General features: G+C 51.0%; 6 protein-coding genes across 6 annotated transcripts; 4 read left to right on the top strand and 2 right to left on the bottom strand.

The window, feature by feature from the left end:
* Positions 1–5,649: 5,649 nt before the first annotated feature.
* On the top strand, positions 5,650–6,642 carry ETH_00021040 (uncharacterized protein; the record flags this gene model as incomplete). Its single annotated transcript, XM_013375580.1, has 1 exon — positions 5,650–6,642. One exon carries the CDS (start codon positions 5,650–5,652, stop codon positions 6,640–6,642), a length of 993 nt encoding a protein of 330 aa, XP_013231034.1.
* A 2,165-nt stretch (positions 6,643–8,807) lies between these two features.
* ETH_00021035 (uncharacterized protein) lies at positions 8,808–13,347 on the top strand (the record flags this gene model as incomplete). The annotated part of the gene is made up of 10 exons (XM_013375579.1): positions 8,808–10,325; positions 10,442–10,557; positions 10,812–10,879; positions 11,002–11,412; positions 11,592–11,637; positions 11,917–12,025; positions 12,133–12,317; positions 12,637–12,762; positions 12,888–12,986; positions 13,170–13,347. The coding sequence occupies 10 exons, from the start codon at positions 8,808–8,810 to the stop codon at positions 13,345–13,347; spliced, it is 2,856 nt and encodes a 951-aa protein (XP_013231033.1).
* An 89-nt stretch (positions 13,348–13,436) lies between these two features.
* On the top strand, positions 13,437–13,775 carry ETH_00021030 (uncharacterized protein; the record flags this gene model as incomplete). Its single annotated transcript, XM_013375578.1, has 1 exon — positions 13,437–13,775. One exon carries the CDS (start codon positions 13,437–13,439, stop codon positions 13,773–13,775), a length of 339 nt encoding a protein of 112 aa, XP_013231032.1.
* A 526-nt stretch (positions 13,776–14,301) lies between these two features.
* Positions 14,302–15,134, bottom strand: ETH_00021025 (u6 snRNA-associated Sm-like protein, putative; the record flags this gene model as incomplete). The annotated part of the gene is made up of 3 exons (XM_013375577.1): positions 14,302–14,444; positions 14,756–14,827; positions 15,047–15,134. The coding sequence occupies 3 exons, from the start codon at positions 15,132–15,134 to the stop codon at positions 14,302–14,304; spliced, it is 303 nt and encodes a 100-aa protein (XP_013231031.1).
* A 690-nt stretch (positions 15,135–15,824) lies between these two features.
* ETH_00021020 (uncharacterized protein) lies at positions 15,825–17,630 on the top strand (the record flags this gene model as incomplete). Its single annotated transcript, XM_013375576.1, has 4 exons — positions 15,825–16,439; positions 16,538–16,699; positions 17,105–17,227; positions 17,469–17,630. 4 exons carry the CDS (start codon positions 15,825–15,827, stop codon positions 17,628–17,630), a joined length of 1,062 nt encoding a protein of 353 aa, XP_013231030.1.
* Positions 17,631–19,608: 1,978 nt separating this feature from the next.
* ETH_00021015 (geranylgeranyl transferase type II beta subunit, putative) lies at positions 19,609–21,813 on the bottom strand (the record flags this gene model as incomplete). The annotated part of the gene is made up of 2 exons (XM_013375575.1): positions 19,609–20,230; positions 20,405–21,813. 2 exons carry the CDS (start codon positions 21,811–21,813, stop codon positions 19,609–19,611), a joined length of 2,031 nt encoding a protein of 676 aa, XP_013231029.1.
* Positions 21,814–25,844: the final 4,031 nt, after the last annotated feature.

Genomic DNA, 25,844 nt, shown 5'->3' with positions numbered 1-25,844 from the left:
GTGTAGGTCGCTAGCTAGCTATCTTCTATAGGTCACCAGCAAGCCCTATTGTAGTGCCTGTGCACTACAACTCCCCCCCTTGCCGGACTGAACAGACCTACCCAAAACACATTATTTTTGTCTTTTCTATCTCTATGCTCTTCTAAAGCTAACGCTGTGAGCGCACGCGGTGCGCAGCGCTCCCTCCCCCCTCCTCATTGAAGGGTGCCCGTCCCGCAGGCGGCGGAAGGTGACGGACCCATACCTCTACGCCTCAAAAGGACCAAGATTGTTTCGAGCCTGAAGACGTCTTCGTTGGCGGCGGCGCCAAGCGCGAAGCAAAGCCGGGTAGCCTGCGAGGTGGTGAGCGGGCTCGCATGTGGCTTGATTGATCTTCAGGGGTCCTGCGCCACTTCACGAGGTACTGGGCTGCATCTCCCGAGCCGCGTTGGTCCATAATATAGTCGACTTCGTATTTCTCTGTGGGATTGCCCGCTGCATCGCGGATAGGAGGCCAGGCGGCGTCGGCTTCCGGGGGAACCAAAGCGGGAGGGCGGGGGCGGTGGGGAACTAGCTGCAAAGCGTGGAAAACGTTATGGCATTCATAGGTGGGAGGCAGCGCGAGACGGCAAGCGACAGTTCCTATGCGTTCGATGACTTCGAAGGGTCCACGGTAACGGGGTTCGAACTTAGGGCAGCTGTTGAAAGGCGGTAGGTGCTTGCTGCTGAGCCAGGCCTTGTCTCCCATTGCATACTCCACTGCTCGACGCTCTGTGTCTGCGTAGTACTTCTGCTGCCATTTTGCCTTCAGGATGTGACTCTGTGCTCTGTCACAAAGCTGCTGGAAAAGCTGAGTCATCGGAGGAGCTAACGCGCCTACGATATCAAGGTTCGCAGCAGCAACGGGTTCTCGCCAATCATGACCTCAAAGAGAGAGAGCTCAATGGATGAATGACGTGTTGTCTTGTAAGCAAGTTCCAAGGCCGGAAGCAAACGCTCCCACTCGCGTTCGTCAGACTTGATATAGGTACGAAGCATCTGCTCCAGTGTGCGGTTAACTCGTTCAGTGTGGCCGTCGCTTTGAGGATGGTAGGACGAGGACATGCACCGTTTGATGTTAAAGCGGCGACAGAGTTGGTTCCAAAGATCCGACTGGAAGCGGGGGTCGCGGTCCGATATGAGCACCTCTGGAAAACCGTGATAGCGGATAAGACGGTCTGCGAGAAGCTCCACGGTGTTTGCTGCTGTGAATGACTTCTTTGCAGGAACGAAATGAGCCATCTTGCTGAGGGAGTCGACCATGACAAGAATCGAGTCGTGCCCTGTCGTTCTAAGGGGAAGATTTGTGATAAAGTGGAGACTTACGTGCGCACATCGACGAGAAAGGATGAGCAACTGTTGAAGAAGGCTTGCAGGCTTCTGGTTAAGAGAATTTGACGCTCGACAGTGAGTGCATGACTCTACATAAGCAATAGTGTAGGCGCGCATTCCTGGCCAGTAGTAGTGCTTGCTGAGAGTCGCAAAGGTCTTTTTCTGGCCTCGATGGCCGGCTGTGACATGGTCGTGATGTGAATGCAGAACTTGAGTAAGGAACTCAAGGAATTGTGGGACGCAGATGTGCCACAGTCCATGAACGCGGATGTGCAGGTAAGGCTGCACGTGGCGAAAGGTGAATTGGCGATTACAAAACTCTATTTGCAGATCTTCTCTTGGCTGGTTTGCTGCGGCTTTGTAGGGAACGCGGAAAACGGGACACGTCGAGTAAGCTTCCGGCCATTGGCAGGAGGGTCAGCTGGTATCTTCGTTGTGAGTGTGGGACGTTCCGCCTCTAGATTGGATTCCGGCGGCGCAGGTGAAGGTGCGGACGGCAGGCTGCGTCATCTGGGTCGTCGCGAACGAATTCCGGCGAGCTCCCTGTAGTTGGCAGGCCGACCACGAGAGCGGGAGCCGCGCTCGCTGGTCCTACTGCGAGCATCAGTGGTGTCGATGGTGTGTCGTGCGAGCAGGTGTTAGAAAGACCGAGAAGGCGAGACAAGGCATCAGCAACTTGATTGCGCGCTCCTTGAACATCAGTGATGTGCAAATCCGGGAACTCCGCAAGAAAGTCCAGCCACCGGGCGGTGTGCCCGCGCAGAGGCTTCGATGCTTGGAGTTGTTGGGGATGGGTTAGAGCTTGATGATCAGTGTAAGCCATTAGCTTGGAGACACGTAGCAAGTGCGACCACTTGTCCAGTGCCATGACCAACGCCAAGAGTTTCTGATCGTAGATCGAGCATCTCTGTTGCGTGGGGTTCATGACTTGGCTGCGGAAGCCGATGGGCTTTCCGTCTTGTTCCAGAACTGCTCCGATCGCATAACCAGAGGCATCCGTGTATAACTCGAAGGGTTTCGTGGTGTCAGGGACTTGTAATGTAGTGAAGTCGATTAAGCGCTGTTTGAGCTGCCGCACCGCTTGCGTGTGAAGCTCTGTCCATTCGAAACTGACGTCTTTACGCGTTAGAGCAACCAGCGGCCGGGCAACGTCTGCATAGTCCGGTCCCATGAACATGCGAGAGTAATTTATAGTACCGAGGAACTGGCGCACTTGCGTTTCGTTCTCCAGCACCTCTGGCCAATGCCGGATGGCTGCGATTTTATCTTCTGCGGATTTGATCCCAGTAGCAGAAATGGTATAACCCAAATATGTAATTGTTTGCCTTGCAAATTTGCATTTGCGGAACTTTGGGTAGAACTGGTGTCTAAGAAAAATGTTTAGGAGTTGTCGCAGAAGAGAAACGTGCCCAGAGAGGTCAGAACTATAGATAAGTACATCATCTAGGTACGCAATAACGCCCTGGCCCAATAAAGGTTGTAGATAGGCATTTATATTGGCCTGGAACGTAGCGGGAGCACCCTTAAGGCCGAAGGGCATCACGCGGTACTCGAATAGTCCGAGAACGGACCGGAATGCCGTCTTCCACCGGTCTTCGTTAGCCATACGCATTTGATGGAATCCTGCTTCAAGGTTGAAAGTGGAAAAATACTTGGCGCCTCCCAGCAGCTCCAGAATGGTTTGAATGTGAGGTAGTGGAAAATCAGGGGCTATCGTAAGGGCATTTAGAGCCTGGTAATTGACAACTATACGCATCTTCCGCTCCCCGGAGCCATCATCACGTTTGTCCACCATGATCGTAGGAGAGCAAATAGGCGAATAGGTCTACCTAACGTTGGTTCACTTCCTTGAAACAGTAGCCCATATATATCGAAATAGAGTTATTCTTAGTTTTCCAAAATCTGTTGTTGTGCAATCCTCCCCACTCGGGGTGCTCGTCTCCTAGGCCCTGTGGCGAGGAGGCCTGCACTGGTGCCGGCGCTATCGCCAGCCCCAGTCTCCACGCATTTTCAGGCGCCTCTAGTGTATGCATGTTAATTCGCAGACAAATTGCCTTATTTTGATCCTAGCAAGAGGGTACTGTCCTCCTCCAGTGTTGCGACCCCTTGTAGATCGCTAGCTAGCTATCTTCTATAGGTCGCCAGCAAGCCCTATTGTAGTGCCGGTGCACTCCACTGTTACCTGGCACACGAATAGGCGCCCTATGGAAAACCTTCTACATTCGACGCATCTCTTATGAAACAGATGCCAAAATATTAGTAAATTCAGTCATCTTCTCAAGTTATGAAATCGATTTTCCTTAAAAGTCCCCCGCACTCAGGGTTCTTGCTTCCTTGACTCTGTGGGGCGGTAGCCTGCACTGGTATCGCCAGCCCCAATCTTTGGTTATTCACAGACACGCCTAGATTACACATGCTGACTTGCTAATAAATTGCGATACTTCGATACTAGTAAGAAGTTCCTGCCCTCGTTCAGCGTGTTGACCTCTTGTAGGTCGCCAGAAAGGTATCTTCTTAAGGTCACCAGCAATCCCCATTGTAGTGCCTGCGCACTACACCTCCGCCCCACAAGGCAAAGGAAGCAAGAACCCTGAATGCGGGGGACTTCCAAGGAAAATCGATATCAGAACTTAAGAATATGACTGCTATTGTTGATATTTTGGTATTTGTTTCGTAAGAGATGCTTCGAAGGTAGAAGGTTTCCTTAGAGCGCCCAATTCGTGGGCCAAGTAGCAGTAGTCGCAGCTGATAGCACTGTGCGCTACAGCTGCCTGTCTCCATATCACGTGCGCGAAGGATGTTTGTCACGTATAACTTCAGGGCAGAGTCGTTTAAACGTTGCTGCTGTTCCGTTGTTTCAAAAGGTATGCTTGCGCTTCTGGTTCGCTTCTTTCACCATAGGCGCGGCCTTAGCAGTGTAGCGCAATTGATATCGTAATGGTTGGCACCCCCACATCCTTTACAGATCCTTGCAGACTGGCAGGCGTTTTCACCACTCATTGATGAATCTTTACCCAAATGTCCCCTCTTCTTACACTCCAAACACAAGGAGCATTGATCCTTATCTATGCACAAAATGAGTACAACTAAGGCTCAGTATTAAAGGGGGTTGCGACTATTGTCGTCTCCACAGAACATTTCGCAGTTTGTCTTGCCCCATAGTTTACACAAATCCTGCCTGCTCAATACAAGCCATAAATTTAACCCAACGGAACGCTGCTGGCTCTCAGGTCCCCACCTGCAGGATCGCAGTACAGCCCTATCTATATAAATTCCCAGGAATCCTAGACTTTCTCAGTTACTGTGGCTGTAAGCGGCTAAGCGGTCACGGACCAGACACTAATTTTTCTCCATTTATTTATACATGCCGGAAGGCACGGGTCTAATGCCCCCAATTATCCAGTTATATGCTTGAAGGAGTTGAATTACACTCCAAGGAAAGAATAGAATCACTCGAAGTCTGAAACTGAAGTAATGCAGCTTCAAACCTTCAATGTTGAATCATTTGTACCTGTGGTGGAGAGATCAGAGAGAAAAGAGGAAATCAGTGCCGTATACTCCAATATTCTCTCTCAAGCTAAGAAACTGAGGCGACGAAGTCGCTAGGAAGCTGCGAAAAACAATTCAGATGCAGCACGGCAACTACTGCTGCTTTCGAACACGGTGGGAAAGACCACTTCCAGTGACGCGGTGTAGTTTTCTATTGTGCCACGTAATGCACAAGCAAATGTACAGCTAACAAAAAATGGAAACAGGCTCAAAGTATTTTTGTTGTTTTATCTTCCAGATTGAGCACGACTGCCGAGCAAGAGCAAGTGCTCTGAATTACTGGTGGGACACCTCATGACTACAGATTTAGCATCGTCTCCTCAACAGCGGGTTTAAACGTGAAGCAGGCTGATACGTAATCCACTGATTATTCCAATATCATCGAATTTATTTGTTTCCAGTTTTAATCCAACTGGCAATATCTTAAAATCTGGGGCTTGTGGCTGTTGCAGAGCGGGAGCGTTCGCAGCGACGACTGATGAGAAAGAGGAAAGCCCGACACGCCAAGCACGCCAAGTCTGCCCAAAAGGCGTAAAATTAATTCTAACTACATCAGCTCATGATACTTGATTCACTCTGACAGAAACTAAATAAGGCAAAGGCAGTTATGCTCTGATTTAGCGGGCGCTTTTTCTGACCACTTCAGCGTTTCGCTAGTATGAAATTGGAATTGTCCCGGCCTCAAAGCAGGCAGGCAGCCTACTTCATCCCCAATTTCCGCCACATTGGTACCTTTTTGTTTTTTTCTGAATGAATCTTCTTGTAACTTGGCCGCTTCTCGCGGCAGCAGCTGAAGCTGCTGGGGGGTTGGCAGGTGGATCGATTGGTCTCACTGAGCCAACCTTGGAATCTGAAGCATCTGAGAACTTCACAGAGAGCTATGGTCGAGCATTTTTTGAGGACAAGCTTAGGCTGTTAAGTGATTCCCCTATAACGTTTACTAGCAATTTCGGCGATGCAGGTCTGGAGGGGTACGACCTGTCGGCGAGCTCAGCTAGCATCCACTGCAGCACTTGCACAACTCCTGTAGAGGAGCAACACAGTCCACAGCAGGGTATAAATGCACAGAAGGAACAAGCTGCAGGGACTGAAGTGCTGGCTAAGGAGGAAATGACGACGGGCTCGCCCATACGTGGGATCAAGTCCCTAGTCACTGGCTCGCTCATGCTAGGCCTTCTACTCATTCTTCTGAGCGCTCCAGAAGACTCTGATGATGACAGCCACGTCTTTACGAGATTACATGACTCCATTGCTGACGAAATTGTCGACGGGCTGTTTGCGGTGGACGATTTCTTGGAGGCGCGTGCCCCCATCTTCCCCTTTTGGATCGTCACATTCTGGGTGCTCACCGGCGCAGCCCCGATTCTGTTTTTCTCAGGTTTAGTAGACCTGACGCAGAGCCTGCGGAAGCGTAGGCACACTCCAAACTCCCTCGGAAATCCAAAGCCTACGGGTTTTCCCTTCGGATTTTTGGTAACAAGCCTTGCCATTTTGGCACTTAGCCTGCCGGCTAACCAAGACAGCGACAACCCTACACACGCCGTGGCAATGGAGGCCTGTGTTAATCTCATATGGGGAATGAATCTTGTGTTTCTGCTGCGTCTCATCACTCGAGCTCCCGGCTGGAAAGGCCAGGGAAAGAAACAGGCGCACTTGCTGGAAAAAGTGAACTATGAGACGTCTTCTCATACGTTTCCACAAGAAAAAAGCCTTTCAATGAACGAGGATACGGCACGCCATTAGGAGGCGGGGCTGTTTCTGTGTTTTTCATTTGTTTCAGGTATTGAACATGCGATTTCGCATGTTCAGGGATTGCGCAGCGCTCACGTGAAGCCTCGAACGAGGATGCTTTGCTCACCAAAAGCACAGACCTACCGTTTGTGCATATTTGCACTGCACGTTTCCTTCTGCATTTCCTTTACATCCGGTAATGATAGGGAGTTGAGCTGGATTTAACTCACAGGAGGGCACTGAGTTTGAGAGAAATTGCGCCGACAGCTATGAATTTTATACACCTGGCACTTCTTGCATTCCTTCTAGCTGTGTGTATGTCACCTTTTGCTAGCCATATTGGAACTGTATGTGGCTGGCTTCTTTTTTCCTACGCCAACAAGAGACAGCTGACCACCTCAGTCTTAGGGCACAGGGCTTCCAGGCACTGTTAAGTGGGGTGCTGTCTTCTGGGGACACAGGCCCGGATACACAGATGATTACCTCCACAGGTAGCTTCTATAGGGACCCAGTACTACGCCAGTTGCATGCATCTGATGATTCATTAGCTGGTCCGATCAACTATTGTAATCTAGACTAGCTCAGGGTAGAACAGCCCCAGTCGTCACATAGATGTAGAGCAAGCGCCCCAACCGTCGCAGCCGTTTCATTGATTCAGGGCAAGGACCACAACCGTCGAAAAGATCTACAGCTATTCCTGCTGACAAAAGCAAAAGGAGCTTGAGCACCCGTTAGCACCCTAACTCTCTTCTTTGTTGGCATCAATGGAGAGTGGCACTGTTTGCGAGGCCCCGTTCAGAGGAGGCAGTAGTCTTCTCTCCTTGGCCATACTGATTGAGCTCTCTCTTGCGGGGTAGGTCTCAATTTATTAACCAGGTCCACGCACCTTCATTATTTTAACTGCAGCTTCCTCTTCGTGCTTTTTTGGGTGCTGCCATCCAAAGTACATCTGCTTCAATTCTTAGCAGAGGTGCTCCGTCAAACTGCTGCCCGCTGTAAACCTGGAGTCTTGAGGGCGGCATGCAGGTCCTTCAATAGAATGTAATGTATTGAATGAGGGCGCATATGTACTGCATTCGTGACAAACGCCCTGAGGAGCGCGGACGACTCGCTGTCCTATCTCATTTGGCTAATGTCCCTCTAATATACTCTTTCCGTCGTTTTAGCATCATTAAAGTTGGAGCCTTGTTTTTAAAGACTAACTGTCTGAGCGTACGACCACTGCACAGGTTCATCCATGCAGTGGATGCAGGGGGAGAAAGGACACCCACCGGTGCACTGTACAGTAGAGGGCTTAGAATGGGCCAAAAGCTCGGACAGACGGAAATGACGAATCGAGTTAATATGTCATTAAGTTTTTCAATTTCATGAAACTCCCAAACGAGAAATTGTTCAACACATGCTGCCTGGCATGGTCACAAAGCCAAGTCCAGCAGGCACTGCGAAGAAGGAAATGGGATGCATCATGAAGCTCTCATGGCTTATTTCGGCCACATGATTTCAAAGCACATTTCATCTTTATTGAATAGATGTCTTTTTTGGGCATTTTGAGAGCTGGAAGCTTGCGTGCTGCTGGTGTGTCAACGGTCGCTGCCGACGGTCTGGTCCCTTTGACCGGTTGGGGCTTAATCCAACCCGCCTCAGTTTGAATACGTGACAGTCGGGTACCTTTGAAGATTGAGAAAGCTTAACAGCTAGTTTTCTTACCGGAGTATCTTTAATCTGGCCTCCAGATATTCTTGGTAGTTGACGCAGTTCCTTGTGGCTCTCCCGTAGGCGGCATTGCGGCCCAGTAGGGTCAAGTCAACACATTTCTGTGGCGTTTGCTTCCCCGAGAAAGTCAAATCTCTTCTTTATTGTAAATGGAGACCTGTGTAGGAATTTTTGCTGCTGGCTTCCGTCCTAAAAGAACACAGACGACCCTTCACCCTCACAGGTTTGCAGCTATGAGCAACCCGCTTTTGCTATATGCACACAGCTACGCGAACCAGCTATAATACAAAATCTCTACTCAAACCATAAAGCGTGACTTGATGGGATGCAGACAGTGGACAGGCAGTGATCTGGAAAGCGCCCATGTCACGGAAGCATCTGACTGCCCTACCGTGTGAAGCGACGACGAAATAGCCTCAAAAACACACCGTGTGCCAGCCATTATATCTGAAGTGATATTTAAAATGGAGAAGAAGGTCCCGCCCCCTCCCAAGCCTCCTGCGTCGAAGGCAGTCGTCCTGGTGGGCAAAGGACCCCCACCAGCATCAGGGCCTCCCAAAGGGGCTCCTCCAGGGGCCAAAATTGCTGTCCATGGCAGTGGCCCTCCTCCAGGAAAAGCTTCCTTGCCAAAACCTCCAGCATCCGGTCTCGCGGCAGCGGGAAAGCTCCCGGCGGCGACGAGCACACCTCCCAAAACACCCTCGGTATCGAGAAAGGAAGCTACCCCTTCGGAACCACCGGTAGGCGGGCCCACGAAATCGTCTAATGCTCCGTCTGTCCTCCATGACACTTCAGTGAAATCTCCAGCGTCGCCAGGATCACCTCCCAAAACGCCTGTGGTCCTGAATAACGCAGTCGCTCCCCCGAAGCCTCCACTCGACGGGCTCGCGAAACCTGCGAAAGCTGTGCCGAATGGACCTCCTGTAGCCCTTGCTAAGCCTCCAGCTACTCTTAGCTCACCACAGAAAACGCCTGTAGCCTCAAAGGACGGAGCTGCTCCTCCGAAAGCACCGGCAAGCGGGGCGGCAAAATCCTCTAGTCCTACGCCGCCTAGCCCCTCTGCAGTTGTGGGGAAGCCTCCAGCTTCCAGTAGCTCACATCCAAAGTCGCCGTTAGTGTCAAAGGACGAAAGTGCTCTTCCGAAGCTATCAGTGGGCGAGGTCAAGGAACCAGCAACTCAGCATAGCACTGCTGCAAAAAACGATCTACCAAAGCCTCCGCCACCTACTTCAGACGCAAGTTCAGCAAAATGTCCACCTAGTACTTCTTTTCTGGTGAAAGACTCTCCAAAACCATCTCTGGATAAGTCTCCAGGTAATTCCAAGACGGCCACTCCAAAGCCTCCCTCCCTCTTGGGATCTCAGAAACAAACGCCCCCCTCCCTACCAACGGCAAAGGGAGGCTCCGTAGGCCCACCAGGATCAAAAACCCAGGAAGACAAAAGTATCGCTTCCCCACTGGCAGCTAAAGCTTCCCCAGATCCGGGACTTCCCAATACAGCAAAAGTCGCTCCCGGTCCAACTCCACTAGAAAAGACTGTAGAACCACCTACTTCAGCGGCAGGCGGCAAGGGGCCTCCTGGGCCTCTGCATGCAGGAAAAGGATCACCTGGTCCGCCGGAAGAACCAAAAGTCTCACATAGCTTGCCGGTAAAGTCAAAGGCACTAGGCAGTTTGCAGACGGCAACAAAGGGGACTCCTGACTCTGGCCTTCCAGCAGGAACCAAGGTGTCTCCTGGACCAGAAGCTGGGTCTACTCAGCCAGCAGCACCACCGGATGACCAGCCGACAGCAAGAGGAGTGAATGTCTCAAAGGTCGTTCCCAAGCAGGGACCTCCCAACGGAGGTAGCTCAGGCTTTCCAATTGCCTCATCTACTCCTGTTGCCTCTGCAACCTCCAGACCTACCCAGGTAGCTCCTGAGAGTAAGATTGGGGATACTGCTTCAGGAGGCAGTAGATCTGCACAGGCGTTTTCTAGCGGGGTGAGAGCAGACTAAAGAACCAATACTGAACACACTCGCCTGAGCATGTGGCCTATGTGCAGAAATATTAGGGAAAGGCTACTTCTCTACGTGTTCGGATTCGTCTCATTTTTCAGGGCTCTCTGAATATGGATGAGTATGGAAGGCAGCGAGGCAGCGTAGGGAACTTGGCGCCTAAAAGCGAGTTGTCCCACGACCTTGCAGGGAACGTCATCCCCGTATTTGACAAGGAGTAAGCGCAGATTTGTGCATTAACTGTCTGGCCCGTAGTCCACCGTTTGTGGGGCCGTTTTAGCCGCACTCCCAATGGCTAAGCTGCCATTCCTTGAAGAAGGTGGATTCAGGCTGAGTGAAACGCATTGGAAGTGCCCGCATGCATCATATCCTCCGAGACAAGCACACTGGTAAAGTGCACGCGTGCAGTAGAAATTCTGATGGTGTGTACATTTTCGGCTGAGTGCTTGTGTGTTCTTTGCTGTACATTAGGGGAAAGTTTGTGGCTTTCACGTCGGGCCCGCCAGCTCCACTTTCCCGCTCGGATCCAGCCAGGCGATGTGTGTGAAGCCCTTTCATCGTTCAAGATGCGTGTCCCCCTTTAGATCGCTTCCTTTGTGGTTATGGTCCGAGTCAAGAGATTCGCGCATATTGCTGCTTGTGATGGTACACGTGTGCACAGCGCGCCGCCTGTCCGACCGCAGACCTGAAGAACGAGAAGCAATGAAAGGACCATTCGAGAGGGGAATTGATCAAGGAGCCCTAGGAGGCGTGAGAGTTCCTGGTGGGATTCCTGGCTTCTTCTTGTCAGTTCCACCATGGCCAGCTCCCACCCCAATGCCAATGGACCAGTCCCCTGGTTGGGCTGCCTATCCTCCAATCCCGAGCTATTCTATGCCCCAGGTATCCCCTTATGCCGCTTTTCTTCCCCAGCCACTCTCGCAAGTCCCCTATCCCATGATTTACGCACCAGGGGGTGAAGATGGAAGCCAACACGGCCTTCTGCCACAGCAAGGCAGTTTCCGCGGGGCTGCGTGGCCAGGGTATCCCCGTCAAACGGATGCAGCTGATGTTCGTGGTTCAAGCTTTATTGGTATGAGAATGGTCCCAAGAGTTCATTATTGCTGCCTAGACACCGCAGCGACAGCACCTGTCAACGTTCTTACCTAAGCGTTTAAAGTTCTTGACTATGGACCGTAGCAAGTTCACATAAGTTGTTTAAATGAGTGTTTTTCATTATAGCTGCCCGCACCTATCCCTACGTGACTGCAGCCCCGCAAGAGATCTCCCAGCAGAAAGATGGGAAGTCTCAGAAAGGGTGAGATAAAAAAGCGCATAGTGGTGCTCTGGAGATCCGGGAACTAGATTTCTTTTGGGTATTGGGATGTTTGTTTGTCAAACCAATGGAACACAATGCTCCCTTCTTCTGAAGCAAAGCAAATTACCCTTTAGTTTTCATGAAGCGGTCGACGGAAAGCCTTGCTAAGCTGACTGTCTAGATGATACCCTCCTCAATTTGCCTTACGTTTATCACGACGGGGTGGAGACTCCTGAAACGGACTGCCCTCCCTTCCTTTGTTGTCTCGCTGCTCATTAGCGTAACGGAACTCGTGGCTCAGATGAATGGACCTCGCGCTAGAGGCTACATGGTCGCGAGCGGCGATCACGAGCTGGGGAAGACCAAATGGCTACCAATAGAACGACACGTGAGTTACCACAGTGTCAATTTTATGTCAGAGTCATTGCTGACCTTCAAGCTATTTTCAGAAGACATTCATACATAGTTACTCAATGCTGCTTCCTGGTTTTATAGCTCAATAACATCAGGGGAGGGTACGGCGAGTCGTACCGGCCGCCTGAAGAAGCTGATGGACCCCCAAGGAAGCCATCGAATAGAGCCAGGCGCAGAAGCTCCAGTGTGAGGGACGACGTTTACTCGGGCTTTCGACCGTACTATTCTAGGGAGAAGAAGCCATTCGTTGATGAAGTGATACCCCGGTATGCAAAGGGAAAATGAAATGGGGAAGGAAACAAAAGTGGGCAGCTGCTTGACTACGCAGCGTGGCTGAACCGGAATAGAACAGCAAACGCCTTAGCTCTTTTTAGAGCCATGCATAAGAATTTCTCATTGGCAAAGCAAGTTCGTACTGTCCAGACAGTAACCAGTCCCACAATGGCCAAGGTGTGGAGCACTGGTGTTTACTTTCTTTTCCGATGACATCTGAAATCGAGGCCCATCAACCGGAGCGTCATGTCGGTAAGAAAGCGTCTGATCCAGAGGGCCTTCCATTGAGCTGCTCTGTGAAATCCGTGTCAGGTATGCGGAGCCGCGCGAGCCTTCTGGCAGTAAGCCTACGGCGCCTCGGAAAAGTGCACTGATGACTAGGCCCAAAGATCGCACTTGGGATCGCTGGGGGTCGACTGGATTGACCGCGCCTCGAAAGTAATCCTTGCGATTCCTCTTTTTCGTCCTTGAAAACTTATTTCATTGTCTGCATACTGATTTTCCGTGTTTCTTCGTGAGACACTAAGGTGCCAACACTGCTTTGGGTGTTCGGAACTTATCAGGCGAACGTACCAAAGTCTCTCAGAACTGGCGAACTGTTTCTCGAATCTCGACGCTGAAGATCAAGAAGACGTCATCAGTCTTTTGTTACTTTGTAGGAAGTGCGCGACCGGTTCAATTTATTATCCGTGCTGGACTACTTATTTAATTTGTTTTTCATTTTGAAGTTATTGCTACGCTTCAGCGCCCCAGCTTGGTACCCTCCAATAGTCCACGAATGCTGTACGGAGACAGGGGCAGGCTCGTTTCCATGGTTTGCTTGTGACACTTGGGTGCCTGTGCAGGCTCGAACAGCAAGTGGAGAAGCAGCACGTTGTAATAGATATGCTGGAACACGATTTGTCAGAAGCCCAGAAAGTTCTGAAGTTCCCCCCAGAGTGGCGGCCACTTGAGGGCCTAGACTTCGCAGGAATGGCTCCTTCAGGTAGGCCAGTTCGGTTTCTACTTTACCAAACCACATAGTGAAAAGTTCTACTGTGCGTTCCTTTGTTTTAAGTCTACGGAGTAATCTAAATGCAAATGGTGCCGAATAGTTCGAGTGTGAAGGAGCGATGGCCGCATGCGACAAGCATCTTCGGTGCAGTTTCTGGCATTCCTGCACAGACGCGCCGTTCCAAGCAACAGCCGCAACACCGCTATACATAAAGAACGCGACTGTGCTACCCGTGAATATACCCGACGATCCCGTCGCCAACATTGGGGTTGGAGCCCCCACGACGGGGCAGAGCAAAGCGACGACCGCAACCCGCCCCATTCCAGCCAAAACGCTTTCCGCGCCATCCACAGGAGCCGCCACGGGCACTCTTGATACTCCAAAGAAGCCTCCAGTTGCCTTCAAACCAAAGCCTCCAGTAATGGGAGTTAAGAAGCCCGTAGTTAAGAAAATGTAGCCAAATCTTTCTACTATGAAGTACTGATATGTGCGTACAGAATCTCTCTCCCGCGTACACTCCTTCTTTCGCTTACAGGAAGTAGACTCTGATCGTTTCAAGCGCACTGCGAGTGCCGCAGCTGCAAATGTATTACAGCAGCACCTATCTTTGATTCCTACTGCACTGCACTCAGTACAGGGCGACAAGTGCGGTCCTTGGTCGACAAGAGAACACAAGGGCACTTTAATAATTACGAATAGACAGTTTCGGTGCACTTGTCGCTGCAAAATTTAGCCGTAGGCAGCACTTCTGAGTTCCCAAACAAAGCATATTGAATCTCGAAACTCCTGCCTCACAGCCACTGCCATTCGAAAACCAGACGCCTCTATGCGGCAACTTCCTGGTCCAAATGCAACAAGTGCAGCGAGAGCCTTCAGAAGACGCTCCACAGTCTCCGTTTGCTTTAGATACCAGTGACAAATTTGAGCATGTGCACACGCACACGGCACCCATGTCTCCACAGGTAAAGACAAAGTACTTCCAGTCACTGTGCCTCCACGCCAATGAAGGGGTTTTCTATGCGCTGCACGCCATCTACTGGCGAGATCAGAACAATGGCGCTTCCACGTGCAACAACGAGGCCTAGAGACCGCGTAGTTTCCAGCAGCCGGCTGGCGTCCTCCGGATCTGCGGGGAGGCAGGGCACAAGTTTTCACAAGCTAGTCACGAGCGTGTGTATTCCCGTTACCCTTCAAGCTGACACACTGCACGCACGCGTGGCCGCTCTTCGCCACTGTAAAAATCATACAGAGAAATATAGGCGTAATTCGGAGAGGCCAGCAGCTCCACTTTAGCAGAGACACAAGGTTATACGCGGAAAACACAAGCCTGAACTTGCAGTCAGTCAGAGCTGCCTGAGCGAAATTGCAAGCACATGTCATCCACACGGAATGGTCTGAGGCGCTTCACGGTACCGTGAAGGGGGAAGTGCCCAGTACCTCTTAAAAACTCTTCCGTGTCGTCCAGCACCAAGTTGCAAACGGCGTCGTGGCCCTTTAGGGTTCCCTCTACTGCGGGCACAAACAACTAAGTACAATAAATGCAGCCCACTAGTACCGTTGAAAACACCGGCAGGTAGATGTTCTGTTCAGGGTTTATAGTGAAGCACCAAACGGGGAGGCTGTGTCCCGGGAAGCCACTCAGGTCTTCTACGAGCTTTCCTGAGCATTTCTAGCCTCGATGTAGATATGCCGTATCTGGTTATGGTGAACTTCTCTAAAGAGACTCACCCTCACGGCCTCCTGAAAACTTCACCCGTACTTTCTTGTTGAGGAACTTGGACGGGTCGATCACCGAGCGAGGGTCCTTGGACGACATTTTGGTGGATTCCTCCACAGGTGCACAGAAGAGGTATTTTGGTTAATTTACCAACAGTGAGTGGCATATTGATCTGAAGCTTCGCGCCCTGGCCGCCGGGCCCCGCGAATGAAATACTGGGCTTGCTTGCGCTGGATGGACTGCCGGTGCGGCTGTTGGCTTTGCAGACCTTAGCACGCATCGCTGCATTCAAAAGTGTGGGTAGTCTGTTAACAACAATGGGGGAAATAATTAAAGGCAACTACTCTGGCTGCGCCCGAATGTTTTATGTGGTACTCGGAAGCTGCCTCTTGCAACCGATGAAGCCCGAAAACGAAGCCCGAAGACGACTCTTCCACTACAATGTGACGAAATCCCAGGGGAAATAAGCATGCAGCAGACATTATTATCTCGCGGTTCGCTGATGACAACAGTTTCTCAAGGATCCTAAGACACTTTCGAGAACTGCCGAGAGCCAGTTTCCACACTCCAGCGCATTAGCGGGTACACCGCCAGCGGAAAAAGACCTAAGCCGCGCGTCTTCATGCCAGTTCGTACGATGTGAACTGAGTGATGATGACTTCCTGAGTGTGACGCTCTTAGTTTGTTCGGGTGCATAGCGACGATCACGGGGGAGTTGAAGGGGTCACGAGGGGAGACAGCCCAAAATTACCTCCACAGGAGTGCCTGGCAAAAGCAGCCGCTGCATCCATGGCAATGACAGCAGCAGCAGTGTGGCTGCATACCTATGTTGACGGTTTCCGTCTTTGCTGCTGCAGGAACTTCCTGCACACAGCTGCAGCTGCAAGAGTAGCGGAAAGAGCAGTCAAGGCCACCGCCGGAGCAGCACACACTTCATGCCAACGCCAACTGTCTTCAGCATCAGCATCGAAGGCGGCCGCTGCACTGGGAGGAAAGTCTAGCGCTGGTTTAGGCTTGCTACGCGCAGCCACGTTGCTCCTGAACAACCCCCCACCACACTACGAGGTGTCCGTACACAAGGGCCTTAAAGTGCAAGCTTCGCTGCTGCTGCAACGGCTACCTTTAGTGTATAAAGAACCAAAACACGAGCAGGAGTTCAGGCTGTTCAAAGAAGAGTGGGAGAGGAGAACTAACAACAGCACAACTCTTAGCGACGAGATAACTTACATGCAACTTCCAGGGCATTTTCTAGAGACTCGACAGCAGCAGCAGCAGCGCGAGCAGAAAGAACGGAGGACAGGGGACGCGCAGATGTCAGAGCTCGACATGCTTTTGCAGCAGGAGGGACTGGCGATTGACAGGCACAAAATGCGGCGGCAGAGACGGCAACACCAGGATAACGCAGTACGCTACAGACACAGTGCGACAGCAGCAGCTGCCATAGGGCGCTTGGCCCATGTATCAGACAAGCCTGGCGGTTTCGTCTTGTTGACGATTTGCAGGGAGTCCCAGTGAGTGCCTCAGCAGCAGCGACAACAGTAGCGGAAAGGGAGGACCAATCACTTTCTCAGCTTCCTGAGAGAGTACTGCTGCTACTTGTCAAGTACGGCCACAGCTGGCAGCTGCCAGTGGAGGACAGAAGGCAAGGACAAACAATGCGTCAGGTGGGCAGGGGGATATCCCAGTAAAGTTCTTCTAACTTGATGCTTTTCAGTGCCATCGCGCCTTCTTCCTCCTGCGTTTTTGAAGGGGCTCCTAAAATTCTATAATGTGTGCGCTACATGGTGGCTGCATGAGCTAGGCGGCTTTCCCCGACTAAAAATTGGAGCGTCTGATCCCAAAAGATTAAGGAGTTCTAGCTCTTTCTGGCGAGCCGTAGCTGCCCCTGAACTGCACTGCTGGGCAGCGCAGAGTCTGTCTTTGCTACACTTTGCATCGAATGTGTAAGGGGATTGGGCTTTACGTTGAAGAATTATCTGCTGAAGTTTTTGTCTTCCCGTGTTGTCGGAAGTCTGTGGTGTCCGGTCAGCGCCTGATCTTGTGCTCTGTTGCTGCTGCTGTTGATGCAGACTCTAGCGCGCTTGTGCATGAAACAACTGGGCCTGCGTGAGGCCCCATTTATGGTCGGTTTTTCTCCGGCAGCGGTTCGACACATCAGAAACAGGCCTGGCGAAGTTATTCAAGGGAGAGAAGTAAGTTTCTTTGTAACTTTCCTTCCAGGTATCTCTTCGTTGGCTATTCCTCGTAAACAGAGGCTATGCTTCCTACAGCGAATTCTCTCATTTTTTTTGCGTTACATGGTCGTGGCCATATTTGTGCCCGGCCCGTGGTTGGCCCATGAAGATGTCGATATTTCTTCTACTGAAGATATTACGGGCTTTTTTGTGTATTGCCGTGAACTAGCTGCTGCTGTTGCCAATGGTGTCGTTTCAGATCTTCTACTACCGTGCTTACCATGTTCCTGAACAGCCTCAGGTTTGTCTTCCAGCAGACAGTCCTGTAAGAGATTGGGCTTGGGTAACGGCAGAAGAGGCTAGAAGGCGCATGCCCGCAGCTGGTTTTGCTGCCGTAAGGGACTCGCTTTTGCTTGGCTGACCGGTGGAAGCAACACTGATTACAATGGCAGTGCCCTGGGGAGCGTTTTAAAGGGGAAGCAGCCGTTGTTGAGTGGCTTTCTCCTGGCATTCTGGTTCCAGTGCTGCTCGCCCTGCTCAATTATTAGCAAGGGTAGCACCGTAGCCGCGCTTAAATGGCGGGCTCTGTATGACCTTTTGGAAAATCTTTTCACACGCTCTCCTAATGGGTCATATAGCTAGGGAGGATAAGAACTAACTGATGGGAAGTTTTTCAAGCGGCTATAGAGTTCGCTCTAGACAGAAATAAGGTTTATTCTGCGACTGAGTTAGCCAGCAGCACCTAGCCGGTTCGCCACTTAAATGCACCAAAGCTTACGGTAGGGAGGCACACGGTGCTTGCTGCTAGAGTAGTTCGTCGGCCACACCAAGCGTAAGCAAGCCACTGTGCTACACTGGTAGTTTGGTCTGCTGTTGCTTTGCCGTTCAGCAAGCTTTGCACGTCTTTCTTGCCTACTTTTTTAGCTACCTCGGAATAATTTCGAAGTAACTGTGAACAATGATGCGCGTCTGTACCCGCAAAAGGATACTGGGTGTCAAACATGGCTCGTCGTTGCTTCGGCTTGCTCGCAGGGCTCCGTATCCCCTTATCTGCCTGCCTAATATTTGTGTGCCGCTGTGGCGGTGACCTACCTCCACCATGCAGCCGTACCGTCGACAAGTAAAAGACGAGCTCGCGCGGCATGGAAGGTTCGCGATACGAGCGGCCAGTTGTCAGTCCATATTGATGCTCTTTACATGCATCAATAAATAAACGTTCCACGGTTCCCTGCTCTTCCATTTCGGCTGCACAGTGCCTCCCCGGGAAGGCTGTGGGACACCGCTGGTGCTCCCGGCTATTGCTTAGGATATAAAGAACTTCTAACTACACGGTCGTGCATGCGGAATGGCATAACTCCACTAGTGATGTACGCGCATTTGGGTGTCCGCGTTATCCAATGTTTTGCTATCTTCCCCTTCCAAAATTATTTGAAGCAGCGCCCACGAGCTCATTCCAGCGACCTACTCCTGTCTATTCCACGGACAAGAATACACTATCACATTGTCGTCGTGCAGCAGCGCTGACAGCAACAGAAGCTCATTCCAGCGACCTACTCCTGTCTATTCCACGGACAAGAATACACTATCACATTGTCGTCGTGCAGCAGCGCTGACAGCAACAGAAGCTGCAAAGGTAGCACGGAGAAGAGCCAAAGACTTGGGACGTCGGTACGCGGCCGCCAGCGGTCTCCATAAGAACTACGCCTGATTCGTTTGGAACTTTCTTTGGTAGTTCCTTAACGTGTGCAGAATACCTAGGATGTGTACCTAGCTTCTGCAGCTTCCCCCAACTGCTGAGCCAATTCGACTCGGCACGTTTTAAAAGCCAGCCACCCCACTCGGCCTATTCATGTAGAATACGTTCCTTCTTGGGGTCTTGAGAAGCCGAGCCCATGCCCTTTCTGGCGATACTGCCACAGATACCCACGTTTTTGCCTGAGCAAGCAGCAAGCACAAATCCGCGCACAAATTCGCCAGCGCATTGGGGACATCAGCTGGTAAAGGGGCAAGCCAGGTATAAGGGCAACAAGCAAACGCCGCGGAACGGGCCCTCACCAAACATTTGACGCTGTTTATGTACGGTTGATCGCTAAGATCAGGTGCCTAAAGAGCTGCCCGGTCTCTGTCCCTTTTTGTTCGTGAAATCTTGTGGCAAAATCGGGAGCAGTAGCAATGCACATGCACGAACAAACTACCCTCTTTACCGGACGCACAGGCGACGCGGAATGGCTGATGAAAAGGCCGACTACTTGCCAAGATGCTGGTTCTTGATCTTTTCAGGTTTTCTTTGGTCGTGTCTTGTGCTGCTGCAGCATCAGCTGATGCTGCAGCTGCGGCCGAGGCCACTACTCCGCTCAAGTTCAGCAAGAAATGTCAAACGTGCGGCATATGAAAACACCTTAGCTGTTTTTGCCAGCAAAAGAAACTATATTCTCCGCCAGTTGCAGTGGCAAGGCAGTTTCAGGGTCCAGGGGCTGTAAAAGCCTCTTACAAGTCTCCTGCCATCCCTGTCCCTTATGCTGCTGCTCTTGTTGTTGCTCTGACTGCATCCGCCACCGCTGATCCTGCTGCCGCATATCCGTGTCTCCGCTGTTCGCCAGCAAGGAAAGGCCTGCTAAGGCAAAGAAGGTATGGAAAGGGTCGGGAAACCGCATCTGCTCGTCAGTTAAGTCCAGTGCGCCAACATGCAGTAACCTCAACGGGTTGCATGTGCCGTTTCCTTTTTCGCCACTTTCTTGTTTTGTTGTTTCTTGGATTCCCTTGTCATTGCTAGAGGTCGAAGCAGGACCGCGAGAGCCATCCGCTGTTGCTCCCTTCAATACAGCGACCCGCGATATGCCTCCCAACGGATGCTGCGCAGCAGCCACATAGTCAGCGAGAGCACTTGCCTGTAGCAGCTTTAGCGGTTGCTTGCCCATCAGGAGTAACGCAGCAGTCACCCAAAACGTGTAGCAGCTGTCACCTTTCTTTCCAGGGCGGCCTTGCAAAGACCCCTCGGGTAGCTGCCGCTCTCTCAGCCACCTGCAAAAGCAGCCGCCACGGCCTTTTCAAATATCAGCAAATAGCCATTTCTAACGCTGCTTAACAGTCACTATCCTAAGACGTTGCAACTAGAATGAAGCGTCAGTATAGCAAAGCTCACGGTGGCACGCCAATACCTCCACCAACAGCAGACAGCAGGGAAGAAAGACTCACCGCTCCAGCCTCCTCTGCTCGTTGGCGCCTAAAGCATGCCTTTTGCCTAAGAGAGACAAACAACCAACGAGGCAGAAAGCGGCGCCTGCGTGTGGATCCGCCCCAGGGGAGACACCTACACCACCGTCGACCGCTATGAGAGACGTCAGCCAGGAGACTGTTGCATCAACGTGGACGCCAGCAAACGGATTACACATAAAAGCTTCCCAGGATGCATCATGGAAAAGCTTCTCCATTGAGTCAACAGAAATCCCTTCGGGTTCTCTATATCCCTCAAGGCACGAAGCATGCTTTGCACTAGCCGGCAGGGCAGCTACTTCATCTTTATACGATCCTCGACGTTCACGTGCAGCCGCAGACGGCTTCGATGTAGAACTCTGAGGGGAACTAGCAGGGCCTGTCTGGCGCTGAGCTTTGGCAGCGGCATGTATTAGCTTTAGACTGAGGAGACAGCAGAAAGTGCATCGGACGTCTCCTTCGTTCTCCCATATCTCCTCCCCTGTTGCTGACGCTTTTCCTAGTGGCCGTAGCTTACTGCAGTCCGCGCAGAAGCTGCCCCAACAACTAGGATGGAGGGTGTTGGCGAAGGCGCCATCTTCTCTTCGCTGAAGAAGCAACAGGAAACGTCGCAGCTGTTTCAGGGCCTCTGAAGATAACGAAGATAGAGCTCCTAGCAGGGCCAGCGCCTGTAGGCCGCTGCAGGTACACAGAGCCGTAGCAACCGCCTCCTCTGCCGGACCGCTGCTGAAGCCAAGAACTGCCTTGCTGCAGGATACATGATGGTTTGTAGTTGTGAACGCTGTATCTGCACGTGCAGGTAGCAGAGTGGCTTCTCCAGACGGCGCTACTTCTGTCGATGGGCTCGTTTCAGCTCCTCCTTCCCGTTTTCGTCGCATTCTCTTTCTCTCCGGCGTGGCGTCTGGCGGCATTTTCGACGTTACACTGGGGAAAGAACAAGCGTCAGTTGCCGCTGGAAACCAGCCTGAGCACTGTCTTCTGCGAAAACACGGGCGGATAGCTTTGTGAAGGAGCGCCATCTTCACTTCGTGAGGAACGGGCAACGGAGCCGCCCTTGACAGCTCTGTTGCAGCTGACGGCTGTAGTAGAGCAAGACAGCATAGCGTCCAGTACACTCCACTGATCATGGACTGCTGCTGCTGCACCAGTTCCATAAAAGGTGTGTGAAGTGCACCAGTAAAACCTCCATCGGCACAGATACGTGGTATCTCGTCCACACAAGTGGAGAGGGTAAGCAGTCTTAAACCTCTCTGCAACTGCTGTTGTACAAACGACTGGTGTGCTGCCACATTGAGGTACCAACAGCATCCACAGTGACCAGTGCTCCCATGGCAGCTGCTGTCGGCTTCAGTAGCAACAGCGGTTGCCCCTCCTTTCGTTTGCTTCTCCATCTGCACCCCTCAAATTGCGCTGGTGAGCAGATTCACGCAGCCACTCTAAATGTAAAGTTAATAAATTCAGTATTTCCCGCAGGTTCGTCTACGCAGACGGCGCCAGGAGCAGGTGTAGGTACCTGGGCGAGATGTGCCCTTCAGCTTTCGCTGTAAAGCGTCGTCGCTAGCAAGGCCCCCTATCACCAGAAGGAGAGTTCCTACATTGACACAGAGCACGACTTAATAAGAGAATTGAACAAAAATGCTGCAAAGGTGAAATGGTGACACAGAGCAGAGGACATGAAGGGGCTGGGGAGAACGTCTAGTGAACTGAACACAGCTGAAATACTACACCTTCTCAGCTGCATAGCTACCAACCCTCCACACAGAAGAGATTGAAACATGCAGCAACAAGCGAAAAAACGCCTTTCTTGTTCAATTCTAGTCTCTTTCGAGCGAAAATTACTTCTGCGTGAATCCTGGTGTGCACAGGACTTCTGGCAGCTCCCAGCCTGAGGTACCTCCGGCCCATCAGCAGAGCGACTTAACCGTGATCTCTTGCAAGAAATAGTTTCCTTGAATGCTATTCTATATAAACGGACCCCAAGCTTTCTAACTGCAAAAAATTCACCGCTGCTGGAAGTCGTTTCTGCTGTAATGCTAGACAGTGCAACATGCTGGAGATTAAGGAAACCAGAACTTGCATAAAGGCCCTTTCCATTTTACACAAGACCCCGGACGCATTTAATGAATACTTCTAGGGCTTACCCGCGCATGCGATGGGATTCGGGCCCAAGTGAAGGACTGCAGATAACGAGGGGTTAGTCTGGAGTTCACCAAGACGCCGTAGCTGCTGATTGCCAGGTACATTTGCCTTCGTTAAAACCACAATGGCGTAGGAAGCCCCTAAATGAGAACACATTCTTCCGTGTATGTACAACGCATTCGCCCTTTTTTTTGTCGTGCGAACCTCTCCACTGTGGTGCTGTGTTACCTGACATACATACTAGTGGAAGTAGATACGTAAGACGACTTTTTTAGCGCCACTTCTATATGGTGTCACTTCTGAGTCCTGTACTTTGTTGTATTAGTTGTATTAAGTTTGGACCCTAAACCCCAGCTAGTGCCACTGTCAGTTATCTACGATTAACACAAAAACTCTGTACTCTTGTTAGTATTGGGGTTGTATTGTGTGCGCCATAATTGAGAGAGACACCCTGAATTGTGTAGACAATATTTGTTTACGGAAGACCTCAACATTATTAGAACATAAGCACATGCCCGGACTAGCAATGAATTGACCGATGTGTGTGAACAATAAAGGGTTTCACGGATCCAGAAGAGGTCCCCCCCATCAAGAAACCAAATGCAGGTATTCTCATTGTGTACTTTCTTTTTCAAACTCTAACATTTATTCTACTGCGTAGGATTAGCGGAGTACTGCACAGGTAAACACCTACGAAACTGTAGAGAGTCCGTCACAGCTTACAAGCTGAATCTGCCGCAGTATACTCAAGAATTCGGCTATTAAAATAGCAGTGCTGCTACCCCTTTACTTCAGCTTAAATAAGAATGGTGAAGCGAGCACGGCGAAAACTCCAATGGCAAAAGCTCGACCAGTCTCATACGGCTGAATGGGGTCACAAACAGGTGTAATTTGTTCGAAACAAACCGTTCTAGACAAATTCGACAGGCTACAGACCACCAAAGTCTAAGTTTTATCAGATATATAGAGGGACACAAACCTGACGGCCAACTTCCGGCTGAGCGGTTCTCGCGGGGATATTGCCTGCTCTGAGTCCAGCTGTCAAGAGGAATTTCGTAGATAAGACTATCACGAATATCACATTTCATGCATTTCTAAGTATTCTGAGTAATCGTATTGGTGGCGTAGGTTGGGTGGTATCCGCTACTATATGGGGACGCTACTGTACAACTGAAGTGGGCGCATGGCTGGAGGGAAATAACACTTGCTTCAAAGGACCTTCATGCAGTCGCAAAAACTGAATAGCTGGCATTCTTAGCGGGAAACAGCGGATCAAAATTAAAGGGACGTCATGAAATGGGTGCGACTTAGATTCCGTTGCAAGTGGTGCACTTGCAGCACCCGTGGAGTCGAAGACCCACGCAAGACAACTCAGGACTCTGAAGCCGACAAAAGTCGTTGTTGCTTTACATGTTAGGAAGGAACTTACAGAATATCAAGTGCTTTGTGTCTCAGCAAGCTGGTTGTGACGTGGTGACCGTGCAACTGAAGTTTGACTCGACAGTACTGGGGGAGGGCGTGATGTAGCAACTCTTGCAAGCCGAACGACACGAGATATTGCAACTCCTGCTGGCCCGATTAAACATGAACGTGTAGTCCTGTATCGGATCAAAACAGCAGGCAACAGCGCATTTGGCGCCTTTCTCTATGCAAGCCGCGATGTAGGCTTCGTGCACCCCACAGAAACAGCCACACCCCCTTCATTGAAACGGCAGGAGAAACAGAAGGCAAACACCCCAAAACGTATCAGCTTCGAAGCGGATGAGCTGTGCTACCGGTGAGGGGTGCTTGCGCGATACGGATCATCTACTGCCGTCCACTACACCTCTTGGTAAGGCAAAGATACAGCAAGGTTGGCAAGCTTTTACGTTGAGATTATCACTCGTACGCTTCTGCCAAGTATGTTTCCCGTCCCTCTTTTAAGTTGTTTTAGAACCCACAAGTACAACGTAAGGCGACCAATGTGGTTCCGTGTCGGCCAGCTACTGCAAGAGAGCTCTGTTGCAAAAGGGCGGGTGTGGGACTCCACGGCGATCACAGCGGCCTCCTCTGCTTTATGAGCATAAAGTTGAATTTTAGTGGAATGTAATACAGTAGTAGCAGCATTTTCGCTGTATTCTATTGTTTTTTCTTCTAAGGGGGAAAGAGGCCACTGTTGGGCAGTTGCTGGGAAGTGGGAATCAGCGTTGCCCCTGTGGTCGGTCCCCAGACCAGTTTGAATGTCTTCCAGAGCATTACATGCCAGTCGAACTTTAGGCCATTGGTAAAGGTAACCAAGCATACTTAGAAGTCTGCCGGCGCACAACTGCTGCCCCGCGAACCAGTGGTCCTAGGAGGAGCAGACCACAGGGCGGTGGTCAAGGCAGTGTTTATTAGGCATTATCTGCAGCTTTTATGATGGGTTGCAACACAAGTTGTTCTTGGAGGGGGCAGCCACGCTGGGCAGATGATGGAAGGTACGGGGGCATAATCATCACCGATCCGCCAAGATCTAGACGAGTGGATTGGGTGAAGTCTCCCAGTGGAGAAATAACAATACTCACGAGGGAAGGTGTTAAGTCATTTGACAGCTGGATGCTTACTAAGGACTTCAGACAGCTCATGCCGCCGCTGGCGCCTCACCCCAAAGTGCCAGTTCTCCCCGGGGGAATTCCGGATGTTGCTCTCCTACGCAGAATGACGACGCACGATGGCGTGTTGAGATCCACAGCAGCACGGAGGGCAACTGAAAATTCTCTGTTTTGTACTCCAAGCCAAGAAACTCCCCTTGTCATTTACGAGGACTGAACCACGGAAGAATAACTGTGTCACTGGTGCAGGTCTTCACAAATTGCGAAGTCCTTCAGGTGGCTTTAAAATGGGCATGTTTTCTCCGCTTTGACATCCCTGGACACATATAATCGATAGTGGTTTGAAGAGTGTAGTAGTGGCTGACGCCCACGTGGTTTAGATAAAGAGGGACCACGCGGGAGACTTGAGGCGAGCCGAATGTACTTGGGCCTGATCCTCGGATCTTAAAGAAGGTACTGATGATTATGCGCTGGAGCTTTTTCCTGAAGTATTCTTTTCAGTGAGTGTTGTGGGTTGACTCCTCGTATTTCATGAGGAGTCAAGAAGGAAGCTTTGGAAGAACGTGTCGCAGAATCATGCTTGAAGGCGTTGTGGCCGGATACTTCGCAGTCCATAGGGTGCATCCCCACTGGCAATGCTGTGGATAGGTCGTTTCGTGAAATTGCTCGTGGCTGCTGCATCGTTTCTTTTTAGGAAGTTTGCACGTGCTTTC

The sequence above is a fragment of the Eimeria tenella genome, genomic scaffold (assembly GCF_000499545.2).
Source record: "Eimeria tenella Houghton genomic scaffold, Eth_scaff29, whole genome shotgun sequence".
Taxonomy (NCBI): domain Eukaryota; phylum Apicomplexa; class Conoidasida; order Eucoccidiorida; family Eimeriidae; genus Eimeria; species Eimeria tenella.
This window is presented reverse-complemented; position numbering and strand designations above follow the sequence as displayed.